The sequence below is a fragment of the Vulpes lagopus genome, chromosome 20 (assembly GCF_018345385.1).
Source record: "Vulpes lagopus strain Blue_001 chromosome 20, ASM1834538v1, whole genome shotgun sequence".
NCBI lineage: Eukaryota > Metazoa > Chordata > Mammalia > Carnivora > Canidae > Vulpes > Vulpes lagopus.
Window position 1 is genome coordinate 1,559,952 of NC_054843.1, and position 23,252 is coordinate 1,583,203.

Sequence of the window (23,252 nt, forward strand, 5' to 3'; positions counted from 1 at the left end):
GAGCTGCTCGGGGTATAGGATGTGCACAAGTTTCGCTTTTCCAGATGTTACCAACTTGCTTTGAAACATGACTCTCACCTGCAGCATAAGCAGACCTTGTTTCTACACTTCGGGCGATGCTTGTTGTCATCAGACTTGAACATTTCTGCATTGGGGTCCCCAGGATTTTGGTGATTTGCTGGGGGACCTCCCAGGACTCAGTATGTAGAGCGAAGTCAGCCCAGGGGAAAGGTGCGTGGGGAGACCCCAGTGATACTGGACACATTTCCAGAGCCCTTCCCAGTGGGATCACCCAGGACATGCTTAACTCCCCTGCTAGGAGCTGTGACAACATGTATGATGTATCACTCCCCAGGGAGCTCATCAGAGATTAGCACCTATGGTTTTTATCAGGGCCAGATCACATGGGCACCGTCTGCCTGGCTTGTACCAAAATTCCAGGCCTCCAGGAAGAGTGACTACTCAACACAAGCCATAGTATTTGTACAGTTTATGCCAGTGAGGCCCTCCTATCACATGGGTGGAAACTCTCCCAAAGTCTACATTCCCAGGCACCCCCTAAGGGCCTACCTTATGAGCAGGCCTAAAGACAGCTGCCCAAGGCCTGCGGTGCTGACTCTTAACTGCACAGGGCCTGTGGAGTCCATCCTTCTGGAGCGGGGGCTGGAGACAGTCTGGGTTCAGGGAAGTCGCCCCTGATGGGTGGCTCTTCCCCAGGGTAGGCACTGCCATCAGACTATTTAGCCTTTATGTCCTTGAAAATGTGTCCACAACCTGGACATACATGTAGCCAAAGGCACTTCTTGGACACTACTAAAGACAGGACATGGTGGTCCTAGGGCACAACCCGGACCATCCTTACGTGGGGGGTGTTAGGTGGGGATCTTTGTTGGAAACCACAGAAATGAATTCTGCTTAACTTGATCAAAAAGAGAATTTATTGGAGGGACTGACAGCTACAGAATGAGGGTTGGTGAAGAAATAAGCTCAGGAATCAGTGGAGGAGCCAGGGCCATACCGGGTCCAGGGGCAATAGTGAGAATCCAGCTCTGGAAAAGATACTTTATCTTGTCTCCTTTCGCTCCACGAGGTTCAAAGGCTTCGGGGAGCCCAGCTGGCCTTGCTGAAGTCACTGCCAATCCAGGTGGAGGAGGCAGGGCATATTGACTTGGGGAAAGTTAGTACCTGAAGAAAGTCAGTGGGACAAATGCACCATGGGAAACAGGTGACCAGTGTCCACTGCAGGAGCCCAGGAAAGAGGACTGGATACTTGACTTGGTGCTTAGTAAAGAATCCAGGGTGTGCAGGTGGGCTCTCGAGCTTTGGGTGCTCTTATGAAGATCACTTAGCAGCAGGACTTCTGGGCCGAGGAGGGGCCGCAGCAGGCCTGGCGGGAGCACACGGGGCGGCACAGCAGGGACACACTGGAGGCCTGGCGGCAGCAGCTGGGCTGACAGGGGGAGGGGGTGGCACAGCAGGTGGGCCTGCACACGGGGCGGCAGAGGAGGGACACGCAGGAGGAGGGTCTGCAGGGGCTGGGCTGGCAGCAGGGGGAGGCCTGGCAGCAGACAGGGGTGCAGCAGACGGGCTTGCAGCAGACAGGGGTGCAGCACATGGGCTTGCAGCAGACAGGGGTGCAGCAGACGGGCTTGCAGCAGACAGGGGTGCAGCAGACAGGCTTGCAGCAGATAGACACACAGCTGTCTTCCTGGCAGGGGGAGGAGCTGCAGCAGGAGGGCTGGCAGCTAGACTGCTGGCAGCAGGGGGAAGCTGAGCAAGGGGAGGCCTGGCAGCAGACAGGCTTGCAGCAGACAGGGGTGCAACAGACGGGCTTGCAGCAGACGGGCTTGCAGCAGACAGGGGTGCAGCACATGGGCTTGCAGCAGACAGACACACAGCTGTCTTCCTGGCAGGGGGAGGAGCTGCAGCAGGAGGGCTGGCAGCTAGACTGCTGGCAGCAGGGGGAGGCTGAGCAAGGGGATGCCTCACAGCAGACAGGCTTGCAGCAGACAGGGGTGCAGCAGACGGGCTTGCAGCAGACAGGGGTGCAGCAGACGGGCTTGCAGCAGACAGACACACAGCTGTCCTCCTGGCAGGGGGAGGAGCTGCTGCATGAGGGCTGGCAGCTAGACTGCTGGCAGCAAGGGGAGGACTCACAGCACATGGGCTTGCAGCAGACGGGGGTGCAACAGACAGGCTTGCAGCAGACAGACACACAGCTGTCTTCCTGGCAGGGGGAGGAGCTGCAGCAGGAGGGCTGGCAGCTAGACTGCTGGCAGCAGGGGGAGGCTGAGCAAGGGGATGCCTCACAGCAGACAGGCTTGCAGCAGACAGGGGTGCAGCACACGGGCTTGCAGCAGACGGGGGTGCAGCACACGGGCTTGCAGCAGACAGACACACAGCAGCCCTCCTGGCAGGGGGAGCAGCTGCCGCACGAGGGCTGGCAGGAGCTGAGGGAGGCTGGTGGGCAGGGGCTGGACCCGCAGCTCGCGGGGGTGCAGAGGAGGGTCAGGCAGGAGGCCGGGGTGCAGCAGGGGGGCTCGCAGTAGCTCTCGGGACAGTCGTCCAGCTGCCAGGAGGGGTCGGGGCAGGAGTCGCCGGAGCCGGGCAGGCAGACGCGGCCGCTGTAGCTCAGGTCGCTGGAGCAGACAGACAGGGTGGAGGCGGCCATGGTGTGGGTGCTGGGGCGGGGTGTGGGTGCGGGTGAGTGTGTGGGTGCGGGTGTGGCTGTGAGTGTGCGAGGTGCTGGGCCGGCGGCTTTTATACCCCTCCTGGTGCGTGCTGTCCAGCGACAGGCCCCGCATCCCTGCCTTCCTTGTTGGTGTTTGGAGCCCGGGACTCTCATTAGTGCCGGCTTTATGTTTGGTTCTATGAGGTGTTGCTTAGCTATAAAACTAGTATATTTTGGGATCTGTTAACACATCCTCTGTTTCCTTTGGTGCAGCACAGACGTTGAGCTAGTAAAGGTGTGAGTCTGCAAAAAGCATGTCCTGGGGCCAGGTTGGCTGCATAAGAAATCCATCCCTTGGAATCCTAAGTGCCCTTTGTTGACACCGGGGTGGATCTCGTACACACCAGTGGGGTGGGGTGGGGAGGGGTCTCTGCTAGCCAGGGTGGTGCAGCTTCCGGAGTGCCAGGCTGGAGAAGCCAGGGTCAAAGAAGCTGTGGGGCAAGAAGTGTTCTAGTTGTGACGCCCTGGTGCGGAGGGCTCCCCTGACGGCACCTGCAGGTGGGAAGCAGGTAACGGGACAGTCGGGTGGCCACTTCCATGTCCTTAGGTGGCCACCAGGCCTCTTATGCCTGACCACTCACTGAGGCCGTGGGTTCTGCATCTGCGCACAGCTTCTTATGCCCCAAACACCGCAAACCTGGAGTACAAACAGGCGTGCAGAAGGCGCAGCTCCGGCAAAGCCTCCATGTGGAAAACAGTGATCGCCTTTGTCTTTCTTATTGATTTTCTTGTTAGCTGAAAAATTCCTTGGGTCACCCCAGCCAGGAACCTGAATGTCATCCGAACCCCTTCCTTCCTTTCTTCTGGAAGTAATATCCAAGTGGCCACCAAGTGGTTTTGGTTTCCTCTGCTAAATAAATTTCCATCATCTCTGGTCCTTCTACCTTCCAAGTGTGAACTTACTCACTGGGGAGCCAGTCCCCCCACCATGTGCTGGGATGGTGCCAAGCTCGAGAATGCATGGGTGCCCAGGGCCTGGTGCATGGAGCCCCTGGGGGAGGGCTCTGGGGGCACTCAGGCAGCGTGTGGTGCCCCTGCTATGTCTGTGAGCTCCAGTCCTTGCCCTTACTGGCCATTCTGTTTGCAGCAGTGGTTCTCACCCCAGGCCCCTCAGCCACGAGGAAGTTCATGATGGGGCAGAGGGGTTCTAGGAATTCAATTAAACTGCAGACTGAGTTTCTTTATATCTTTTATTTATTTATTTTATTTTTTAAAAGATTTTATCTAGTCATGAAGACAGAAAGAGAGAGAGGCAGAGACACAGGCAGAGGGAGAAGCAGGCTCCACACAAGGAGCCTGATGCAGGACTGGATCCCTGGACCCGGGATCATGCCCTGAGCCGAAGGCAGATGCTCAACTGCTCAGCGACCCAGGTGTCCCTCTATATCTCTTTAAAAGGATTCTACTTATTTATTTGACAGAGAGAGAGAGAGAGAGAGAGAGAGAGAGAGAGAATGAGCAAGAGGCAGAGAAATAGAGAGAGAAGCAGACTCCACGCAAGGATCCCAGTGTAGGACTCGATCCCAGGACCCCAGGATCATGACCTGAGCTGAAGGCAGATGCTCAACCCACTGAGCCCCCCAGGCGCCCTTTCTTTATGTCTTGAGTTACAAAAATAGTACAGGTTGAGCCTGGCCTCCCGTGCTCAGGTCCCGGTCCCTCTGGAGGCACGGGAAGCGATCTGTCGGCTGGAAGTGCCTGGCAGAGACGGGGAGAGGAGAGGTTTGCTGTCTATGACAAGGCAGCCCTTGCCAGACATTTGTACCCAGCTGAGGACAGCTCGGAAGCTGGATAAAATACAAGAGTGTCTGTGCTAGCTTTTGAAGGTGGCTGATGAGACTGAGCATTAAGGGGCAACATGTGGAGATGCGCCGGGGGCGGGGGGGGGGGGGCCTCCAGAGAGGCGAGCTGGCATCTCCAAGTGGCTCTTCCCCAGGTGCAGCTGATGAATCTTGTGTGCGGTGTGAGGGGAAGTAAGTAGTATACAGAGAGGCCAGCGGAGCTTCTGGAAACCTGGGAGGGTGGAGATACTACATGGGAGTCTGCGACTGCGGAGGCCACATGGACCCAAGGGGACAAGACCCCAGGGAGGTGGCAGGCACGGAGACGAGGGAGCTCTAGAGCCACAGCTTATATCTCAGGGCATTTGCCAAATGTTTATGCTAGGCGGGAAAGACGCTAAGAAAGCCAGCGGAAAACCAGCAGAACCCAAGCAGAGCTTTTGCAGTCTCATTGCCAAGAAGACATGGCCAAGCAGGAGTGGCTCTCGGGTGGGACCCCTGGACAGCTCAGACCCAGGAGTGGGGAAGCCAGATGTAGGGCAGCCTCAGGTCAGTAGGGTCCTCTGCCCCTCTCAGGCCGCCAGCTAGCGCGGGGAGAGAAACTCATCCAGAGCTGCTAGAATTTTTCATAGACGATGTCAAACATTCGATCAAGAATTATAGGGCACCTGGGTGGCTCAGTGGCTGAGTGTCTGCCTTTGGCTCAGGGTGTGACCCTAGGGCCCTGGGATCGAGTCCCACATCGGGCTCCCCACAGAGAGCCTGCTTCTCCCTCTTCCTGTGTCTGCCTCTCTCTGTGTGTCTCTCATGAATAAATAAATAAAATCTTAAAACAATTTTTTTAAAAAAGTTTAATATAAGCCACCAGTGTGCTGATGAGTCTATAAAAATGCTGTAGTAATCTTAGTGTTATTAGTAAAGTATAACTTCAATTCTCCAAAAAAAGCAAGTGTAAAGTATTAGATATTTCAATTTACAAATAAAGATCGTTAGTCTGCACCAAGAAAAAAAAATTGTGTGCGAATTCCAAGACTGGGTCCTGAATACAAGGGCCCAGAGGATTGGAAGCACGAGGATGAGAAAGACACAAACACACAGGACAACGTGAAATTCTGTGCAGCTGCAAACAAGAAAGAGGAATCTTTGTATTTTCATAGGCAGGGGGCTCCATGTTATATTAAGTCGCAAAAAATCAGAGTGGATAGAATGTGGTACAATCCGTATTTTAAAAATGTATGCACACGCATACATTACGCACGCGTGTGTGCCCACACGGAGAGGAGAGTCTTCATTATTCACGGATTCTTCAGCTGGGATTCACTTACGTGCGACAGTTTATCTGTAACCCCAAATCCAGACTCGCAAAGTGTGCGTGGCCATCCGTGGACGTGGGCAGAGTGCCCCCAATTTAGGAGGCGGACGTGCAATCCCAGCTGAGCGGGAACAGGTTCTGCCTCCTGTGCCTCTGGGACTCTACACCTGTCCTTTCACTGTGTCCTTCACGCCGTGTTTTGTGCTTTATGTTGTGACTTAGTGGGTGGAAGTGGTCGCCGCCAGCACCGCCCCGAGGGTGTGGGGCTCTGAGCCCAGGAGGACTCGCGTCCTACAGCGAAAATCCCAGGTTAGCCGTGCTCAGGCGAGACTTGGGCCCTGAGTCCGATGTTACGTGAATGTGTATCGAGTACTTATTACCTAAGTCACTGTGAACAGAAACACGTCAAGCCAGGTAACGGATGAGGTTGCTGAAGGTGTGACCCGGGCTTGCAGGGCCCCGGCCCGCCTCACCCAGGGGTGCTGGTTCAGCATTCCCTGTATCTGCTCATGCCAGGTTTTCGGCGACTTTCTAGAACGTGGCTACTGTGATGAGAAAGCCCTGCGTGCGCGTGTGTGCCCCCGTGTGTGCAGACAGAGTGAGACCACGGAGAGACACACACAGAGATACGGGGGGTCGGGGGATGTGGCTGCGTCCTGAGAGGAGGGTGGGGCTGGCAGGCGGGGCTGAGGGTCGCTCACTGTCCCTGGCCCTGTTTCCTAACCTTCCCTGCGGTTCTGTGTCCCGGTGCTGCTCAGTGACACCCTGGGGTGTCTGGGGTCCTGAGGGGCTGGAAGAGGGGCAAGGTCGGGGCTGGCGGGGACTGTCCAGAACGGGGCTGGAGTAGTGACTGCACTGCCACTGCCAGGACCTGCTGCTTGGGGGCTCACCCACGACCACGGCCCTGGGAGGGGAGGGAGGCACACAGTTGAACACAAGCAGGGCCGTCCCCCGAGCACGTAGGCAGGTGCAAAGCAGACACACGGACAGGACGTGCTTTGGTGATGAGAAATGCTGCAGCGGGGTAGCCCCGGGAGACGCTGCCGCCCTGGCCTTGGGTCCCACCTTCACGGGGGCAACAGCCCTGCATCCCCAGGGGGCAGGTGTTAAGCTGCAGAGAAACGCGGCGGCCCAAAGCCGTCAGCCTCCGAGGGAGCACCTGCCCTGGGGCTGCCCCGCACACCGGATGGTCTCGACACTCACCTGACACCCCCATCCATCCCCTGCCCTGAGAACCCGGGCTGAGACCTTGTCACTGCACCCGGCTCCCCAGGGACACGTGGGCCACCTCCGGAGTCAGATGCTCCAGGGCATTTACGAGCTGCACAACGTGCCTGCAAATTAACATCCCTCGGGGCCTCAGAGCCGGAACTGCAGGCCGCTGGGCCCTGGGACGCAAGAGCCAGGATGGTATAAAAACCGACACCCCGGACCTCGCACACTCACACCCGCACCCGCACCCACACACACACCGGCACCCACACCCCGCCCCAGCACCCACACCATGGCCGCCTCCACCCTGTCCGTCTGCTCCAGCGACCTGAGCTACGGCGGCCGCGTCTGCCTGCCCGGCTCTGGCGACTCCTGCCCCGACCCCTCCTGGCAGCTGGACGACTGTCCCGAGAGCTACTGCGAGCCCCCCTGCTGCGCCCCAGCCTCCTGCCTGACCCTCCTCTGCACCCCTGCGAGCTGCGGGTCCAGCCCCTGCCCACCAGCCTGCCCTGGCTCCTGCCAGCCCCCGTGCGGCAGCTGCTCCCCCTGCCAGGAGGGCTGTGGTGCGTCTGTCTGCTGCAAGCCCGTGTGCTGCACCCCTGTCTGCTGCAAGCCCGTGTGCTGCACCCCTGTCTGCTGCAAGCCCGTGTGCTGCACCCCTATCTGCTGCAAGCCTGTGTGCTGTACCCCTGTCTGCTGCAAGCCGGTCTGCTGCACCCCTGTCTGCTGCAAGCCCGTGTGCTGCCAGGCCTCCCCTTGCTCAGCCTCCCCCTGCTGCCAGCAGTCTAGCTGCCAGTCCTCCTGCTGCAGCTCCTCCCCCTGCCAGGAAGACAGCTGTGTGTCTGTCTGCTGCAAGCCCATGTGCTGCACCCCCGTCTGCTGCAAGCCCCTCTGCTGCACCCCTGTCTGCTGCAAGCCCCTCTGCTGCACCCCTGTCTGCTGCAAGCCCATCTGCTGCAAGCCTGTCTGCTGCCAGGCCTCCCCCTGCTGCCAGCCCAGCCCCTGCAGACCCTCTTCCTGCGTGTCCCTCCTCTGCCGCCCCGTGTGCAGGCCCGCCTGCTGTACCACCCCCTCCCCCTGCCAGCCCAGCTGCTGCCCCCAGGCCTCCAGCATGTCCCTGCTGTGCCGCCCCGTGTGCTCCCGCTGATGGGGCACGTGCCCCTAGGGCGCTGGGCGCAGGCCCCACCCAGGGACCGTGGGCCTCCCGACCACCCCTCAGCCCAGCTGTCACCTGTGCTAGGTGGCTGCCCCCACCCAGGACGGGGTCCCCCTGGGTGTCCACTCTCCTGACCTGACCTTCACCTCCTTCCTCCCAAGAACGCTGACCCTGCGGCTCTCTGGGGCTCCTGCTCCCGGGTCGCACCTCCACCTGCCCTGGGTCACCTGCCTTCCTTCCCAGTTCCTCTGCTCGGGTCACCTGACCTTGCCCTCCAACCTGTGGGCCCCTCCCCAGCACCCCAATAAACTCACTTCACCCGCTAACCTGCTTCCTTTCATCTGACTCTCATGGGGGTGGTGTCCTGGGGTTTGGACCCGACAGTGGTCCCTTCCTGTGTGAACATTTCTGGGAGGAGCAATGAGAGGTCCCCATGGGCTGGGGCCCAACTGCTCTGGGCGGGGCCGCGGGGTGGGACTCACGGCCTCACACGGACGGTCAGTGCTGCTGGGCCCCGCGTGGGTCCTCGGGGCTCCCGAGGCTGGCCACCTGCACACGGGGCGCGGCCTGGGGGGCTCAGCCCACACCCGTCTCCACCCACTGATCCAGCTGGGCAAAGCGGCCCGGACAAGCCGGCCTGGGGGCTGTGGGCAGCACAGAGCCTGCGGCCTGGGGGCCTCCTGGGGTCCCCCTGGGGTCCTCCCGTGTGCTCTGCTCATCCCGTGGAGAAGCGGTGGGCTGGGGGAGGCACTGCTCCAAGCCCCCAAAGGAAACGACTAGGTTGGAAGCACAGTCTTCAGGGTGGCAGGAGCCCCAGGGTCCCGTCCTGGGCAGGACTCAGGACATCAGCTGGTAGGTCTGGACTCCACCTGGGAGCAGGAGGGACACGGAGTCACCGGGCAGGGCCTCCCCAGTGAGCTGGGAACCCCGTCAGGCCTGGATGTGCCTGGTGCTCTGGACAACGCTGCTGTGATGTCAGGATGGCACTGACGTCTCGTGAGGACACTCGTTGACAAAGGCAGAGGCATCCCCCTATGTCACCCGGCAGGGTTCCAGAACTCTTTCAAGCAGTGGCCCAGTGTCCCTTCCCCAGAAGGATCAGAGCTGGCTCCCCCGTCCCCCCAGCCTCCAGGTGGACCAGGTGCCCTCCCGCAGCTGTGTCCAGGGCCAGAACCCACAAAGCGAGCCCGGCCGGCCCGGCTCAGTGCCCTCCGTCACCCGCAGCCACCGCCCCCGGCACCACACCGCCCACCTGCTGCATGTTCCCTGCCTCCACGCCACCCTCCCCCCAACTAGCGCTTCCGTCTAAAATCTGTTTGAAATTCCCATATAATGGGACGCAGCCGATTTCATTGTACAGTTTGATGAGTTTTAAGAAAAACCCGCACCTTCACCCTCCACTCGGGTCAGGGTATAAGCTGTCCCTGCTGCCGAAGGTTCCGGGCGCCGGAGCCACCACGCCCCGCCTGGGCCCGGGAGCGGCTACTGGGCTCCGTCGCCAAGTTGATGGTTCCTGGAGCGTCCAGTACGGTGGGAGCACGACAGGTTTGCTCGGAGTCTGGCTTCACTCACTTGTCTCTTTTGTCGCCGCGTTCGCATTAACTCCGTTTTAATTGCTCAGGTGTGTTTGACCGCGTGGCCCGGCGGGATCCACCTGTTGAAGTACGTCCGGGCCTCTGGGCCGCCTCCAGCTTTGAACGATGATGAAGCCGCCTAAGCGCCTGCGCTCTGCAGGTTTTCGTTTCTCCTGGGGAAAGCCCTGGGGGAGGCTTGCGGGGTCACGTGGTAGTAGTGTGCAGAGCGGCCTGTGCACCTCCTGGCGGCTCCTGCGTGGGGCCGGGGGGCGGGGGGGGGGGGTGTCAGCTTCTCGTGCACCTGCCGGCCGTGGGTCTGTCTTCTGCAGGGAGGCGTCTGCTCAGATCCTCTGCCCACTGCTCTGCAATCAGACTGTTGGCAAGTGTTCCTTACGATGCCAGGCCCAGTCACTTATCCTACATGCAGGCTGCAAATTTCTCCGCCTGTGGCTTGGCTTTTCACTTTCCTTTTTTTTTTTTTTTTAAGGATTTTATTTATTTATTTATTCATGAGACGCAGAGACACAGGCAGAGGGAGAAGCAGGGTCTGTGCAGGGAGCCCAATGCGGGACTTGATCCCGGCGGGATCATGCCCTGAGTCGGAGGCAGACGCTTAACCCCTGAGCCTCGCAGGTGCCCCACTGAGGCTCTGTTAATTCAAATGTTTTTCCTTACCGCCTTTTGGCTTGGGTATTTTCTATGATTATGTCTTCTAGGTCACTGATCATCTGCAGTGTTTATTATGCCTTTAAACTCATCCTTTACATTTTTTATTGTTGATCTTATGTTCATCAGCTCTTGGAGTTCCATTTAGTTCTCTTTTATATCTTACATTTCTCTCTGCCTTGTGTTCATGGTTTCCTTAAAATCCTTGTACATATTTATTATAATTGTTTTAACTACCTTGTCTGCTAATTCCAGCAACGGTCATTTCTGGGCTTGTTTGTATAATCTATTTTGCCTCTTGATTATGGGTTAGCTTTTTCCTCTGAATGTGTCTAGTAATTTTGGGGCACCTGGGTGGCTCAGTCAGTTGAGCGTCCGACTCTTGCTTTCAGCTCAGGTCATGATCTCAGGGTCATGGGATGGAGCCCTGTGTTGGGCTCCATGCGTAGCACAGAGTCTCCTTGAGATTCTCTCTCCCTCTCCCTCCCCCTCTGCCCTGCCCCCACTCATGCTCACACACTCTCTCTCTCAAATAAATAAATAAATAAATAAATAAATAAATAAATAAAATCTTTTAAAGAAAAGTGTCTAGTAATTTTTTATTGGATGCTGGGTTTCAATAAAATAATAGTGTAATACTGTTGAGTGTTGTACTCTGTTTCCTTCCTCTAAACAGTGCTGGGCTTTGTTCCATCTGGCAGTTACCATCCGTGGACCGGCTTGATAATGGTGATGCTTCTGTGCTTGTTCCCACGTTTTGTTACGGGGGATCTAGAGAGGCTTTTACTCTCAGGCAGGGTTAGCACGGCTCTTGATATGTGACTTCTGGGATCTGTACTGAATGCCTCTGGTACCCAGTGAGGTCTCCACTCTGGTCGTTTGGAAACCCATTGCCTCTTAGCCTTGCTTAAGCTCTGGGACTTGTTCCCCTTCAAGCTCCATGATTGTTCTTGTCCAGACCCATGGGGTTCTGAGTTCTGACAAATGGCTGAGTATTGGGCAGTGGACTCAAGGTGTTCCCGTGGAGCTCTTTGCTGTATATCTCTCTCTTCTTCTGTGTCTGTCCCCACAAATTCTGGGTGCCTCAGCCTCTTTGACTCTGATTTCCCTCTCTTCAGCTCAGCAACCCCTATACTGACAGCATTCCCCTCCATATGCTGCAGCCCAGAAATCCAGCCAGGAGGCTGGGCCAATCATAGGGATCTCCTCCTGTTTGTCTTCTCTTAGGGATCCAAGTTCTGCATTGTCAGTTGTCCAATGTCTGAAAATGGGTTTCTTATATCTCTTGTCCCATTTTCTAGTTACTTAAGGTGAGAGGACAAGTCAGGTCCGTCATGTCCTGAAGCAAAGCCTCACTCCTTGTTTTTGAGACTTCTGTTCTTCCTCTAGCCAATCCCTTGCTTTCTTCTTTGACTACTCAAGATCTTCCCTGACTCTGAAACTGAGTCTTCCTTCTTCCACTCTGGGAAATGCTCCAGCCAGACTGAAGCCCAACCTGAGACTTACCTGCTGCCCCAGGACTGGAGCATGTAGCCAACAGTCTTCAAGTGGGAACTCTCATAGTGGATGCTGGAGCCTCAACCTAACTTCTCTGGGGCTCCGACCTCCATGAGAAACGACACCAGCCTTGCATCCCACGCAAGGTTCAATGGGGTCCTGTTTGCCTGTATCCCATAGTAAGTATGTCAAGCCCTAATTGAGGGCCCCATCTATGGAGTGATTCAGGCAAAATCCAGATATACAGCTAAGAATTTTGTGGGTAAGAGTGGCCAAGGGAGGACAGGGGATGCCCTGGTGGCTCAGGGGGTTGAGTGTCCAACACTTGGTTTTGGCTCAGGTCATGATCTCAGGGTCATGATCTCACAGGTGGCAAGATGGAGCCTCAAGTTGGGTTCCGCACTCATCAGGGAGTCTACTTGAAAGTTATATCCCTCTGCCTTTCCCCCAACTTGTGGTCTCTTCCTCTCTCTCTCTCTCAAATACATCAGTCTTTTTTTTAAGATTTTATTTATTTATTTATTCATGAGAGACACAGGGAGAGAGAGGCAGAGACACAGGCAAAGGGAGAGGCAGGCTCCATGCAGGGAGCCTGACGTGGGACTCGATCCCGGGTCTCCAGCATCAGGCCCTGGGCTGCAGGCAGGGCTAAACCGCTGAGCCACCCAAAATAAATCAGTCTTAAAAATAAAAGGAGTGGCCAAGAGAGGTACTTGGACTTGGATCCTGGTACTGCTGGTGAGTTCTAGTCAGTGAACAGAGAGCATTTTTAGGGATAAATGGCACCTGCATGAAGAGTCCGAAGCCGCTCTGAGAGGCCGAGGCATGTGCTTAGTCATGGACCTTACAGATTCCCTGGGTCAAATGTACTCCATCAGACTGGTCTATAGCAACAGAGAGGAACCCTCAGGCGTCTAAAACAAGCTAGGAAAGTGCTTGACCTGGTGATAATGGATTTCACAGATCGGGGTTCATTCGAGGGCATGGGAACATTGAGTCTTTACCCCAGGTTCAGAGGATGCAGACCTGGGGGACATCCCGGGGTCTTGGTCTCTGGGATCAGTGACCATCACCAGTTATTCAAGGTGGTACATATGACCTCTGGTCACAGTTTTTGTTTGTCCTTGAGTCTCCAACCTTTGTGTTATCACTAATTAAGTTAGAAATGGAAAGAATATCTCTTAGTGAATGCATTACCACTACAGGGATTTTGGTTTTTGTGAAATAAGTCTTCATGAGATGAGGCCCCTCCCAAATGGCCAGTGGAAGTGGGTGACAGTGTTGGATATCTTGCTGGGTTTTGCTTCCTCCTTCCTGCCCCCCACCTGCCAGCATGTTACCTTCTGCACTCAGAGTTGACTTTGGGAAGCCCCCTGGTTGCCGTGACTGGGAATGGCCATCTCTGCTGGGCCACTGAAGACCCCCCGCAGAATTCTCGTTCTCGGGATTATTGTTGCTCTCTTGTTCCACGTGTTAGAGTTGCCACATCGAGCTGTGTGGTGGGGACCCTGTGTGGTGAACACTCTCATCTACCTGGAACCAGGCTTTCCACATGGTGGGTGCTCCGGTGTCCCATACAACCTCCGCCTCTTCTGCAGTCAAGTTGTGGGCAAGCCTCAGACATCTTCACATCAAAATCCCTCTTGATTTTATCATCATTGGAAGAGAATCAGTACTTCCTCCAAGGACTCCAACACATCAGTATTCCAAGCCTAGTTTTTAAAGAGTTCTTAAAATACCCGGAGATCACCACAGTGTCTTTCTGTCCTGACCAGTCCGCCTGGGCCCTGCCTGTTCACTGTAATCAGAATGGACTTGCCCTTTGCCATTATTGCCAATCCTTGCAAATATTGCAAGAGTGAGTCCTATTACTCTGACCTTGGAGAGGACATGAAGACCCAGAGAGGGGAGGATGTAAGCGACAGATCACACGGTGAGCTCCGACGCCACACGGGGAATATCAGTGGCGCGTGAGAAGGTTTTAGGCAATACGGTGATAAAGATGGCTAATTTCAAAGTTAGGAGGACATCGGGACATGCTTTGGAGAAACATGGATCTAGCAGATCCTAGTCCTGATTGTCGTGAGGAGTGGCAGGGGCAAATCAAGGAAAAGAGCTATTCCATGGGTGACAGTACAGGAGGGAGAAGGATGAGCCCGGGAAGACCCCAAGTGGCCAAAGGGCTACAATAGCCACCCCCACCCTCTGCTGCCCAGCGGGGACCTCAGGGAGTCACAGGAAACCAACACAGGGTCCTGCAGGGCGGCAGTGTTGTGTGCAGAGGGGAGAAGAGGACGTGTGGTCGGGGTGGGGGGTAATGATAGGATGGACGGAGCCAGTGCTCTACTTGGTCTTCGGCGTTTATTGTTCAGTTTGCTTAAGTCAGTGTCCAGAGACTGGGGGTCTGAGGGTCTCTGAAGGGTCACTGAGCTGAAGAGGCTGGGCTGACCCTCCTGAGGGGTGGGAGATAAGGAGGGGAGGCTGCTGCCGTGGGGACTTCCTAGGAGACCTCCCCAGGGCCGCGGCACTGCATGTGGATGTTTAGTTTTTCTACATGTCCAGCTCAGCCGCACACTGGACCAGCAGACATTGGTCCATGTGCTAGAGCAGTTCAGGACGTGGTGGTCAGCTTCCAGGTGGGACTGGCCCCGTCCTCAGGAGCGGCAGCCCCTCAGCATGGGGCAAGACCAGATTGACGAGGGGTGGCTGGGAGGACCGCAGTCACTGGGTGGGGGGGGGCACGGCCAACTGCAGCAGGACTTCTGGGCTGAGGTGGGGCTGCAGCAGGTCAGGCACATGGGGCAGCAGAGCAGGGACACAGGAGGAGGGTCTGCAGCAGGAGGGGGCGCAGGGGCTGGGCTGGCAGCAGGGGGAGGCCTCATAGCACACGGGCTTGCAGCAGATGGGGGTGCAACAGACAGGCTTGCAGCAGACAGGGGTGCAGCAGACAGACACACAGCTGTCTTCCTGGCAGGGGGAGGAGCTGCAGCAGGAGGGCTGGCAGCTAGACTGCTGGCAGCAGGGGGAGGCTGAGCAAGGGGATGCCTCACAGCAGACGGGCTTACAGCAGACAGGGGTGCAGCACACGGGCTTGCAGCAGACAGACACACAGCAGCCCTCCTGGCAGGGGGAGCAGCTGCCGCAGGAGGGCTGGCAGGAGCCGGGGCAGGCTGGTGGGCAGCAGCTGGACCCGCAGCTCGCGGGGGTGCAGAGGAGGGTCAGGCAGGAGGCCGGGGCGCAGCAGGGGGGCTCACAGTCTCCTCGCAGTAGCCAGGAGGGGTCGGGGCAGGAGTCGCAGGAGCTGGGCAGGGAGACGTGGCCGCCGTAGCTCAGGTCGCTGGAGCAGACGGACAGGGTGGAGGCGGCCCTGGTGTGGGTGCTGGGGCGGGGTGTGGGTGCGGGTGAGTGTGCAGGTGCAGGTGCGGGTGGGTGTGGGTGTGCCAGCTGCCCTGACTTTCTCTTCGTACCCTCCTGGCTTGTGCTGTCCCAGCAGTCGTCTCCGCTGCCCTTCCCTCCTCGGTGCTAAGTGCTGGGTCCTGCAGAACCAGCCACAGCTTTTTACTTCCAAGAGTCCTTGCTCAGTTCATGAAACTCTGGAATCTGGCCTGGGAGTCTCTACCTGTTTTTAGTCCTAGAAAACAAACTTGGGGGTGGAGTGCAGGTTTCTTGTCGTTTTAGTGGGGTTGTTGGGGGCCCCGGGGTGGAATACCTGGGGGCGGGTGCTGGCTCCTAGGCCCTGGGCTGAGCGCTCTGCTGGCCGAGCACCGGCCTGTGCCTCGTGCGGGAGGTTCATTCTCTCACAGGACGTCCGAGATCAAGGATGGGCAGGGTTGGCTCTTCCTGGGACCGTGAGGGAGAAGCTGTCCCATGCTCTCTTAGCTTTGGGGGTTTGCTGGCAACCCTGGGGTTCCTTGGCTTGGAGAAGCATCTCCCGCTCTCTGCCTGCATTCTCCCACCGCATCCTCCCTGGGTGCCTGTCTGCGTCCACATTTTCTCTTTTTAACAAGGACGCCAGTTGTATTGGATTAGGACTCCTCTCCCCCAGTGACCTCACTGGATCTCGACCATCTGTGAAGACTGTCACTTCCCAGGTACTAGGGGTTAGGACTTCGACTCTTAGCAAGCACCTGCTCGGAAGCAGACAAGGCCAGGATCTGGGATGGGAGAAAATGTGGAACGGGCCTCCTTTCTTGGGGACTGTGGTCTGCGGCAGGGAAGGATGGGGCGCAGGTAGCACGTGGCCTGACAGGCCAGCCACGTACGCACATCTCCTGCTTGTCCAGGCACAGCTGAGCTCATGGGACACTTACCCGTGTGCTTACCCATGCCTTCGCCCAGCTTCCTCTAGTAATATCTTACATATCCATAGATCGATGACAAATCCTAGAAATCAGCATTGGCACCTATCCTATTTCCCGTGAATGGCCCCTCTCCGGCCTAGGACTCCCCGCAGCATTGGTAAGGTCTCCCCGGTCTTCTCTAGTCTGAGAGAGCTTCTTGGTCCTTCCTTATCCTTTATGTCTTGTTGCTTGTGAAGAACCCGTGTGTTGCAGAAGAAATTTGGGGTTTTCTGAAGTTTCTTCGCTGTTAGACGGAGGTTATTGTGTTTGGGGAAGAATCTCGCAGAAGTAATGAGTCCAGGGAAGCCGGGGTACATGATGAAGATGTGTCTCGTCCCTGGGGATATGGTTGTTTTTCCCTCCGTAATTAATACATATTTGGGGTGGGGGGAGATTCTATGAGACTTTGCAAATGTCCTGTTTCTGCCATAATGTTTGCCCAATGGTTTTAGCGTCCCTCTGGGGGCCGTGCCTGCAGCAAGGCCACTGTGGTGTTCTGAGGGTGAGCTTCTACGTCCGCCTTCCACCTCCACTTACTAACTAGAATCCTTCTATAAGGAGGAGTTATCCCATCTCCTCCATTTATTTACCTGTTCTGTTTTATTTCATTATGGACCAAAGAATATTTGTTTTTGTTATTTGACTTATAGTTCACTCTTCTATTATTTTGTTGTTCAGATTGTCCCAGCGTTGAGCATTGAGACCTCCTTCATTTTGGGTCTGGTAACTTTCAGCAGGCTTCCAGCTCCCCGACATCTCACTTCTGGCCCCAGCTCCTCTGAAATTCTCCCTGTCGCATCCCTGGAATCCACCACTTCTCCAAGGAGCCCTGCTCCTTTTAGTGGATGATGGTATTTAGAAACCAAGATCTGGAGCAAGGTGCGCTCATTGCTGCTGGGGTGTCACCTCTTCGTGGGCAGAGCAAGGAAGTGTACGAACGGGTGCTTGCCCTTAGGGGGAGGCATTCAGTCTTCATGCTGGCTGGCTGGTGGTCGCTGAGGCTTTGTCTGGATCAGCTTTCTCAGGCTAAAAAGCTCCCTCTTATCACTGAAAGATTTTTATCATGAATGGATGTTGGATTTCACGGAATGTTTTTTATACATTTGTTGAAATGAATATTTTCTTTTTTAGTCTGTCAATATGGTGAATTACACTAATTTTTAAAAAATATTTTTATTTATTTATTCATGAGAGACGCAGAGAGAGAGAGAGGCAGAGAGAGATATAGGGAAAGGGAGAAGCAGGCTCCACTCAGGGAGCCTGATGTGGGACTCAATCCCAGACGCCAGGATCAGGTCCTGAGCCGAAGGCAGAAGCTCAAATGCTGAGCCACCCAGGCATCCCAAATTACATTAATTGATTTTTAAAGCTTTTTATTTTGAAATAATTAGAGATGAAAGGACATTGCTGAGCCAGTACACAGAGGTGCCATGTACTTAAATGACTTGATTTTTCAATGTTGAACCAGCCTTGAATTCCCAGATAAACCCTACTTGGTTGTGATGTATCATCCTTTTTCTATGTTGTTGGACTTGACTTGCTAATATCTTATTCAGGATTTTCGTGTCTGTTTTCGTGAGGACATTGGTCTGTAGCCTTCTTTTATTTCAATGTGTTCAGTTTTGATAATGCCACCCTTGTAAAAGGTGTTAGTAAGGGTTTCTTCCTCTTATACTTTCTAGAAAAGATTGTATAGAGTCAGTATTTGGTCTTCTTTAAATATTTAGGAGATTTTCCTGAGAAACTGAAGTTTTCTTTAATAGAAATAGGACTTTCTGGTCATCTGTTTCCTCTTTAATGAAGAGCCTACTGAAGAGTTGGTCCATTTCACTCAAGGTTTTTTTTTTTTAAGATTTTATTTATTTATTCATGAGAGATACAGAGAGGCAGAGACACAAGCAGAGGGAGAAGCAGGCCCCATGTGGGGAGCCCGATGCGGGACTCGATCCCGGGACCCCGGGGTCATGCCCTGAGCTGAAGGCAGGCGCTCAACTGCTGAGCCACCCAGGTGCCCCCTCACAAGGTTTTGAATACATAGGCATAATGTTGTTTATAGAGCTCCTCACTATCCTTTTAATTTGTGAAAAATGGTTCTAATATCCCATCTTTTATTCTTGGTATTGGTAAATTATTTCTTCTTGTTTTTTTTCCCCCTCGTCAGTCTAGCTGGAAGTTTATCAATTTTATTCATCTTCTCAAAGAACTAGCTTTGTTTCAATTGATCTCCTCTGTTTTTCTTGTTTTCATGTACACTGAGTTGTATTATATGCAATCACACTGACTTATCCTTCCATTTTCAAGTTTCTTAAGTCAAAGTTTAGATGGTTGATCTGACTCCTGTCATCTCTTCTAATGGAAACACTTAGTACTGTAAACCTCCTCCTCCTTTAGCTGCCCCCGACCAGCCCTGTCTGCGTCGATAGCCCTGATCTATTGGCCATTTCCAGCTCCGATTCTGTGATTCCTGGACTCAGTGCTTGTATTTGAAGGGCAATAGAGTTGATGAGGACGCTCACACAATGGGATTGGAAGGCAGGTAAAGCTCTAGGTGCTGACGTTTGGACTTCCACATCCCTGAGGCCACTATAGCCGGATTCATCCTCTGTTCCTGTTCTCACTCGCCAGGAGGACGTGAGATAAGGGAGCATGGAAAGCTGGCTGGATTGCAGAGATAATCATGCCTGGCAGGAGAGAGCAGTGTTTTTATTACAAAGGTCCCCTGGGGGCAGGGACTGCTGCTTCATCTTCGCCTCTCCCACCTCTCAGCTCCTGGCAGAGGAGACTAAGAGGTGGCATTTTGGATCATCAGAGACAAGTTCTGTGGGTGGGACCCTGAGGGCAGCTGAGCATCCTGTCTCGGGAAGAGCTCAGATCAAACCCCCTGTCCCTGTGCCAGGTCTGTGTGATGTGTGCATTGTCTTTTGCCTCCTGAATGTCCACGTGCCCAGAGAGGCCAAGTGCTTGTTATCCCTAATGGACAACATGCGAGAAAGGTGAGAAAAGAAGGTTCTGGTTTGGGGCTGGCCAGTGTGAGTCCAGCAAGTGGGCCTGTTCCCAGACTGCGTGCGGATTTTTCTGTGTCAGCTGATTAAGGCACCCGGATGCCCCACTGCCGATTTATGTAAAGTGAACTTAACATCAGCTGTGTACGAGCCGCGTGGGTCTTACTCAAGAGTCCTGCTTCGCCAGCCCTGGCCGCCTGCATTCCCGCAGGCAAACACAAATCCTCCCACAGACTCATGCAGGAAGTTAATAGTTGAGCGAAAATGTGGCCCACACAAGGCTGACTGCATCCCGAGGGATGGGTCATCCATTTCCAGTTCAGTCACTGTAGTCTGCCTCTGGGGAGCGACTTCTGCCTGCCAGACAGTATTTTCCAGTCCCTCCCACAGCCCTACAAGAAAGGAGGGTACATCCCCTTTTGCTGATGAGGTGACGGAGCCTCTGAAAGGCTGATGACAGAAACCGCAGGACATAGCGCGTCCCAGGACAGCTGGGGGCAAAGGCCGCGGTCCTTGCTATACTGTCTGCTTGACCCCTTGGGCAGTGTGGTGCATCCTGAGAACGCTCTGGCTCTGCCGGGTGACTGAAGGGGACGAGTGTGGTTTTGAAAGCGTTGATGTGTGTGGAGCGCGTAGCGCCGGCTGGCCACAGAGCACTCTATGACGCCTTTGTGAGGTTATTGGTGTCGCTGCTACTTTGGTGCCTCCCTGAGGCTTCAGCGGCCTGATGGCCACACTGCCTTTGCCTTCCCAGGCATCCATGCATCCATGCTGCAGCCCCAGAGAGTCCAGGAGTCCCGCTCAAAGCCCAGTGTGCCAACGTGTTCCACATCCTATGGTTTCCTTTAAAACAGGTTTTAAAAAAGCAGGTTTGAACACACAAAAGGGACATGAGTTATTTTCCCATGCATGCTCCATCTTACATTGTTTTCCTATTTCCTTTTAAAAACCAGTATAGTAGGAGAAAAGTGATCACTTATTACTGTTCTAATTTGCATTTCTCTGACTCGTATTGACTTGAGCATTTTGTCATATGTGGGCCATTTGGGTTTCTTCTTTTTTAGGTTGCCTTTTTTTTTTTTTGTTAGGGATTGTTCTGATGTTCTCCTTGTTGGTTTTCAGGGGTTCCCTGTTCCTTCTGTACCTCTCGTGTTATGGCAAATACTTTCTCATTCTGTCCCAGGACCACTGGCCTTGCCCATGGTGTTCTTTGCGAGCAGAAGGTCTTGTTTTGATGTGAGCAAGTGTAATGACTTCTTTCTGATGGTTTGTGCTTATTGAGCTTGTTGTAATCATCTGTACCCCAAAGTCACAGAAATGGCTTCCAACCACCCCTCCTGGAGAGGTGAACTGAACTGTGTATCCTGATTGGAGAGGAGTTCAGCCTGGTTTTCTCCCCATAGACACTCAGCTTTGCAATAACTTTCTCCCAATGACCCTGGCCTCCTCACTGATCTGCGTGGACTACTGGCCGTGGGTGTTCCAGATCTCCATCTCTTCTCTCCATGGGTCCACCTGCCTCTTCCTGGGCCCAAACTGGCCTGTTTTGTGATGATGGCTATACATTCGGTCTTACTGTCCAGTGGGGCAACCCTTACAATACCCTAACCTAAATTCCTGGAAATAAACTCCTCCGGGGCCCTGGGCACACAATTTAAATTGGTGAAATCCACAGAGTAAGGAGGATTTTCTTGGCCATTTCGTTCTGCCTCCCTTCCCACCCCAGTGGAGGGGCCCCTCCCTAGAGACTGTCTAGAGTGTGCAGAGTCTACTGGCTGAGGGGCTGTGGCTCACACCTGGACCCCCAGCCAAGGCAGGTGGCTTCTTCTGAATAATCTGGGTCTTGATTGGCTCCAATATAGAAAGTCTTTCCAGGAACCAGTTCTGGGGCACGAGGAGTCTGGCTCCTGGCCAAAAATCCTATGCGTGATCTATCAGGCCCAGCCACAGGCGATCATAAGGTCTTCATCCAGCGGACAGCACACAGCCCCACCACACACCAGGCTTGGGACGCAGCCAGGGCACTGCTGTCCTGGGGGAAACGTGGCAGGGACCCAGGCCTGCCTGCCATGCTCGGATGTACATCTGCATCTGTAGCCCTGGTGCCTCCATTAGAGGCCTCCTTGTGGGGTGCCTTGAAGCTACTCTCCCCTGTCCGCACCCCGCTCTGACTCAGTACCCGGTATTTTTCTACACCCAGCCCTCCTTCCTCCTTCCTGGGCCCCAGGGCTCATCAACCCACGGCAGGCTTTCATCCTGGGCTCCTGGGCATGACCCCCACCACATGTCCTTCCGTGGGGGGTGGGGGGTCAGGACTTCCTGTGCTTTTAGCCTCTTGAGATAAGTGACTAAAGCTTTCACTGTTTCTTCCAGTTTGGCTTGCTGCTGTAATGGGTTCCCCCAATATCCGGCTGCTCATCTGGGTCCCTGACGGGGGAGGTCACTGCCATCCTATCTTACAGATGAGCAAATGGAGGTTCTGAGCGGCACAGTGAGTCAGTTGTGGGCCAGACCTTAAGACCTTGAGGCTAGTTCAGGACCTTCTGTGCAGCCAGTTTTGAGTTAATGTATTTGTGGCTTCCATTGCATCTTCTCTGCTAAACTCTAGGTACCTTGAGAACAAAAACGATTTCTGAAGCTGCCCTTTCAAGAAGCCTTTGTAGAACAAACAGAGACCACCTAGATGAGAAGAAGCAAGTTGGCTGTAGCAGGGGGTCCCCCACAGCACTGGGTTTGGCAGAGACTCCAAGCAGGGGAGGGGGAGAACCTACAGTGGAAAAAGAGAGACTCAGTCCTTGGCCAGGTCCCGGGTGGTGTGGGGGCCCTGTGTCAGGGTTCGGCTACTGTGCGCAGGTGGCTCGGTCACGGTCTGCTTGTGTAGACAGCCTCTCGGCATGAATATAGCAGCTGCGGTGAACGTGTGTCTAACGGATTAGAATTAATTTGCAGAGCTTCATCGCCGTGTGTGTCTGAACCTCCAGTGGGGGCTTTGACTTTGTGGACTCGGTCACCCCGCATCCCTGTAACCAGCAGGATGGTTTCTGGGGAGGTACAAAACCTTGGAAACCCTCCAACTGTGTGTGCAGACTGCAGACAAGGTGTGGGTGGGGAGCCGGATACCGTAGACTGAGCATCTGTCAGAGCAAAGCCTGCTCATCTGCATGGGCTGGAGGGGCAGGGGTGGGGCGAGGGGAAGAGGCTGCTCAGCCAAACAATGGAGGGAGAGGCTCTCCCTGGGATTAGCCGCATTCGGGGTTCCCCTTGCTGCTCATGCACCCTGATTGCCTGTGCCCGGGGCTCAGCCAGGCTGAGGCATGTTCTCGGCGCTGGCAGCCTGCCTGGCAGTGGACCCGCGGGTCCTGAATGAGGGGCCAGGCCCTGGGGGGCGTCCGCTTAAACCGCCACGCCGGGCCCAGTGTCTCACAGTGGGCTGAGGGTGGATTTAGGGCATGGTGGCTACTGGAGCCTCACACCCTCCAGGGACCCCGACCAGACCCATCCGCCCAGGACCCGGACTCCGAGCCTGGTGCCCGCCAGCCCGAGGCTCGCCAGGGTCAGGTCCCGGAGCACAGGCTCGCCCCAGCCCGCGGTGCCAGCAAGCTCCCTCTAGGCAGTGTGGGACCTCAGCGCGACCTACACAGCTGCCTCCAGGGTGACCCCTCAGTGTTCGGAAACCTGGAAGACGCAGGCCATCGTCCCGCAAACGCCGCGCTGTCGCTCCACGGAGCTGCTGTGCTCCAGCGTCCCTCCGTCTGTGTGTCCCTCCGGGCGCCTGTCCCCTTGCTCTCTGCTTGCAGATGCAACACGTGAATAAGAACGACTGCGAATCTGTCCGCCCGTCCTCACAGCGCACCCCAGAGGTCATCGGGCAGTGTCCTCCCGACAGTTCAGCCCCCACTCCCACCCCACCGTCCTCTCGCCACCTGACGGCCACCAGCAGTGCGCTCGGGATGGCCATTCGTCCACACCCCTGTCAAGCCC

At 55.3% G+C, this 23,252-nt stretch overlaps 3 protein-coding genes across 5 annotated transcripts; 1 reads left to right on the forward strand and 2 right to left on the reverse strand.

Moving 5' to 3' along the window:
- Positions 1-1,345: 1,345 nt before the first annotated feature.
- Positions 1,346-2,671, reverse strand: LOC121479480 (keratin-associated protein 10-7-like). 2 transcript variants are annotated; one of them, XM_041735112.1, is made up of 4 exons: positions 2,399-2,671; positions 1,825-2,305; positions 1,676-1,770; positions 1,346-1,432 (listed from the first exon to the last, which is right to left on the reverse strand). In XM_041735112.1, the coding sequence occupies exons 1-4, from the start codon at positions 2,669-2,671 to the stop codon at positions 1,346-1,348; spliced, it is 936 nt and encodes a 311-aa protein (XP_041591046.1). The 2 variants fall into 2 exon arrangements, with proteins under 2 accessions (XP_041591046.1, XP_041591045.1); XM_041735111.1 differs by having other exon boundaries at positions 1,346-1,484; positions 1,614-2,305.
- Positions 2,672-7,328: 4,657 nt separating this feature from the next.
- Positions 7,329-8,183, forward strand: LOC121479441 (keratin-associated protein 10-12-like). 2 transcript variants are annotated; one of them, XM_041735043.1, is made up of 2 exons: positions 7,329-7,981; positions 8,045-8,183. In XM_041735043.1, exons 1-2 carry the CDS (start codon positions 7,329-7,331, stop codon positions 8,181-8,183), a joined length of 792 nt encoding a protein of 263 aa, XP_041590977.1. The 2 variants fall into 2 exon arrangements, with proteins under 2 accessions (XP_041590977.1, XP_041590976.1); XM_041735042.1 differs by having other exon boundaries at positions 7,329-8,183.
- A 6,400-nt stretch (positions 8,184-14,583) lies between these two features.
- On the reverse strand, positions 14,584-23,229 carry LOC121479220 (keratin-associated protein 10-8-like). Its single transcript, XM_041734684.1, is given in 4 exon segments — positions 14,584-14,749; positions 14,751-15,308; positions 22,557-22,701; positions 23,181-23,229. Coding segments are annotated over 4 exon segments (918 nt in total).
- Positions 23,230-23,252: the final 23 nt, after the last annotated feature.

Excerpts from the sequence above, each read along its gene's own strand:
- LOC121479441 (XM_041735042.1), top strand. The coding sequence starts at position 7,329 with ATGGCCGCCTCCACCCTGTCCGTCTGCTCCAGCGACCTGAGCTACGGC.
- LOC121479480 (XM_041735111.1), bottom strand. The coding sequence starts at position 2,671 with ATGGCCGCCTCCACCCTGTCTGTCTGCTCCAGCGACCTGAGCTACAGC. Across the intron at positions 2,306-2,398 it reads CCTGCCAGGAGGGCTGCTGT|GCATCCCCTTGCTCAGCCTC; the intron begins GTGTCTGTCTGC and ends GTCTGCTGTGAG. Across the intron at positions 1,485-1,613 it reads CCTGTCTGCTGCAAGCCCAT|GCCCACCTGCTGTGCCACCC; the intron begins GTGCTGCACCCC and ends CCCCGTGTGCAG.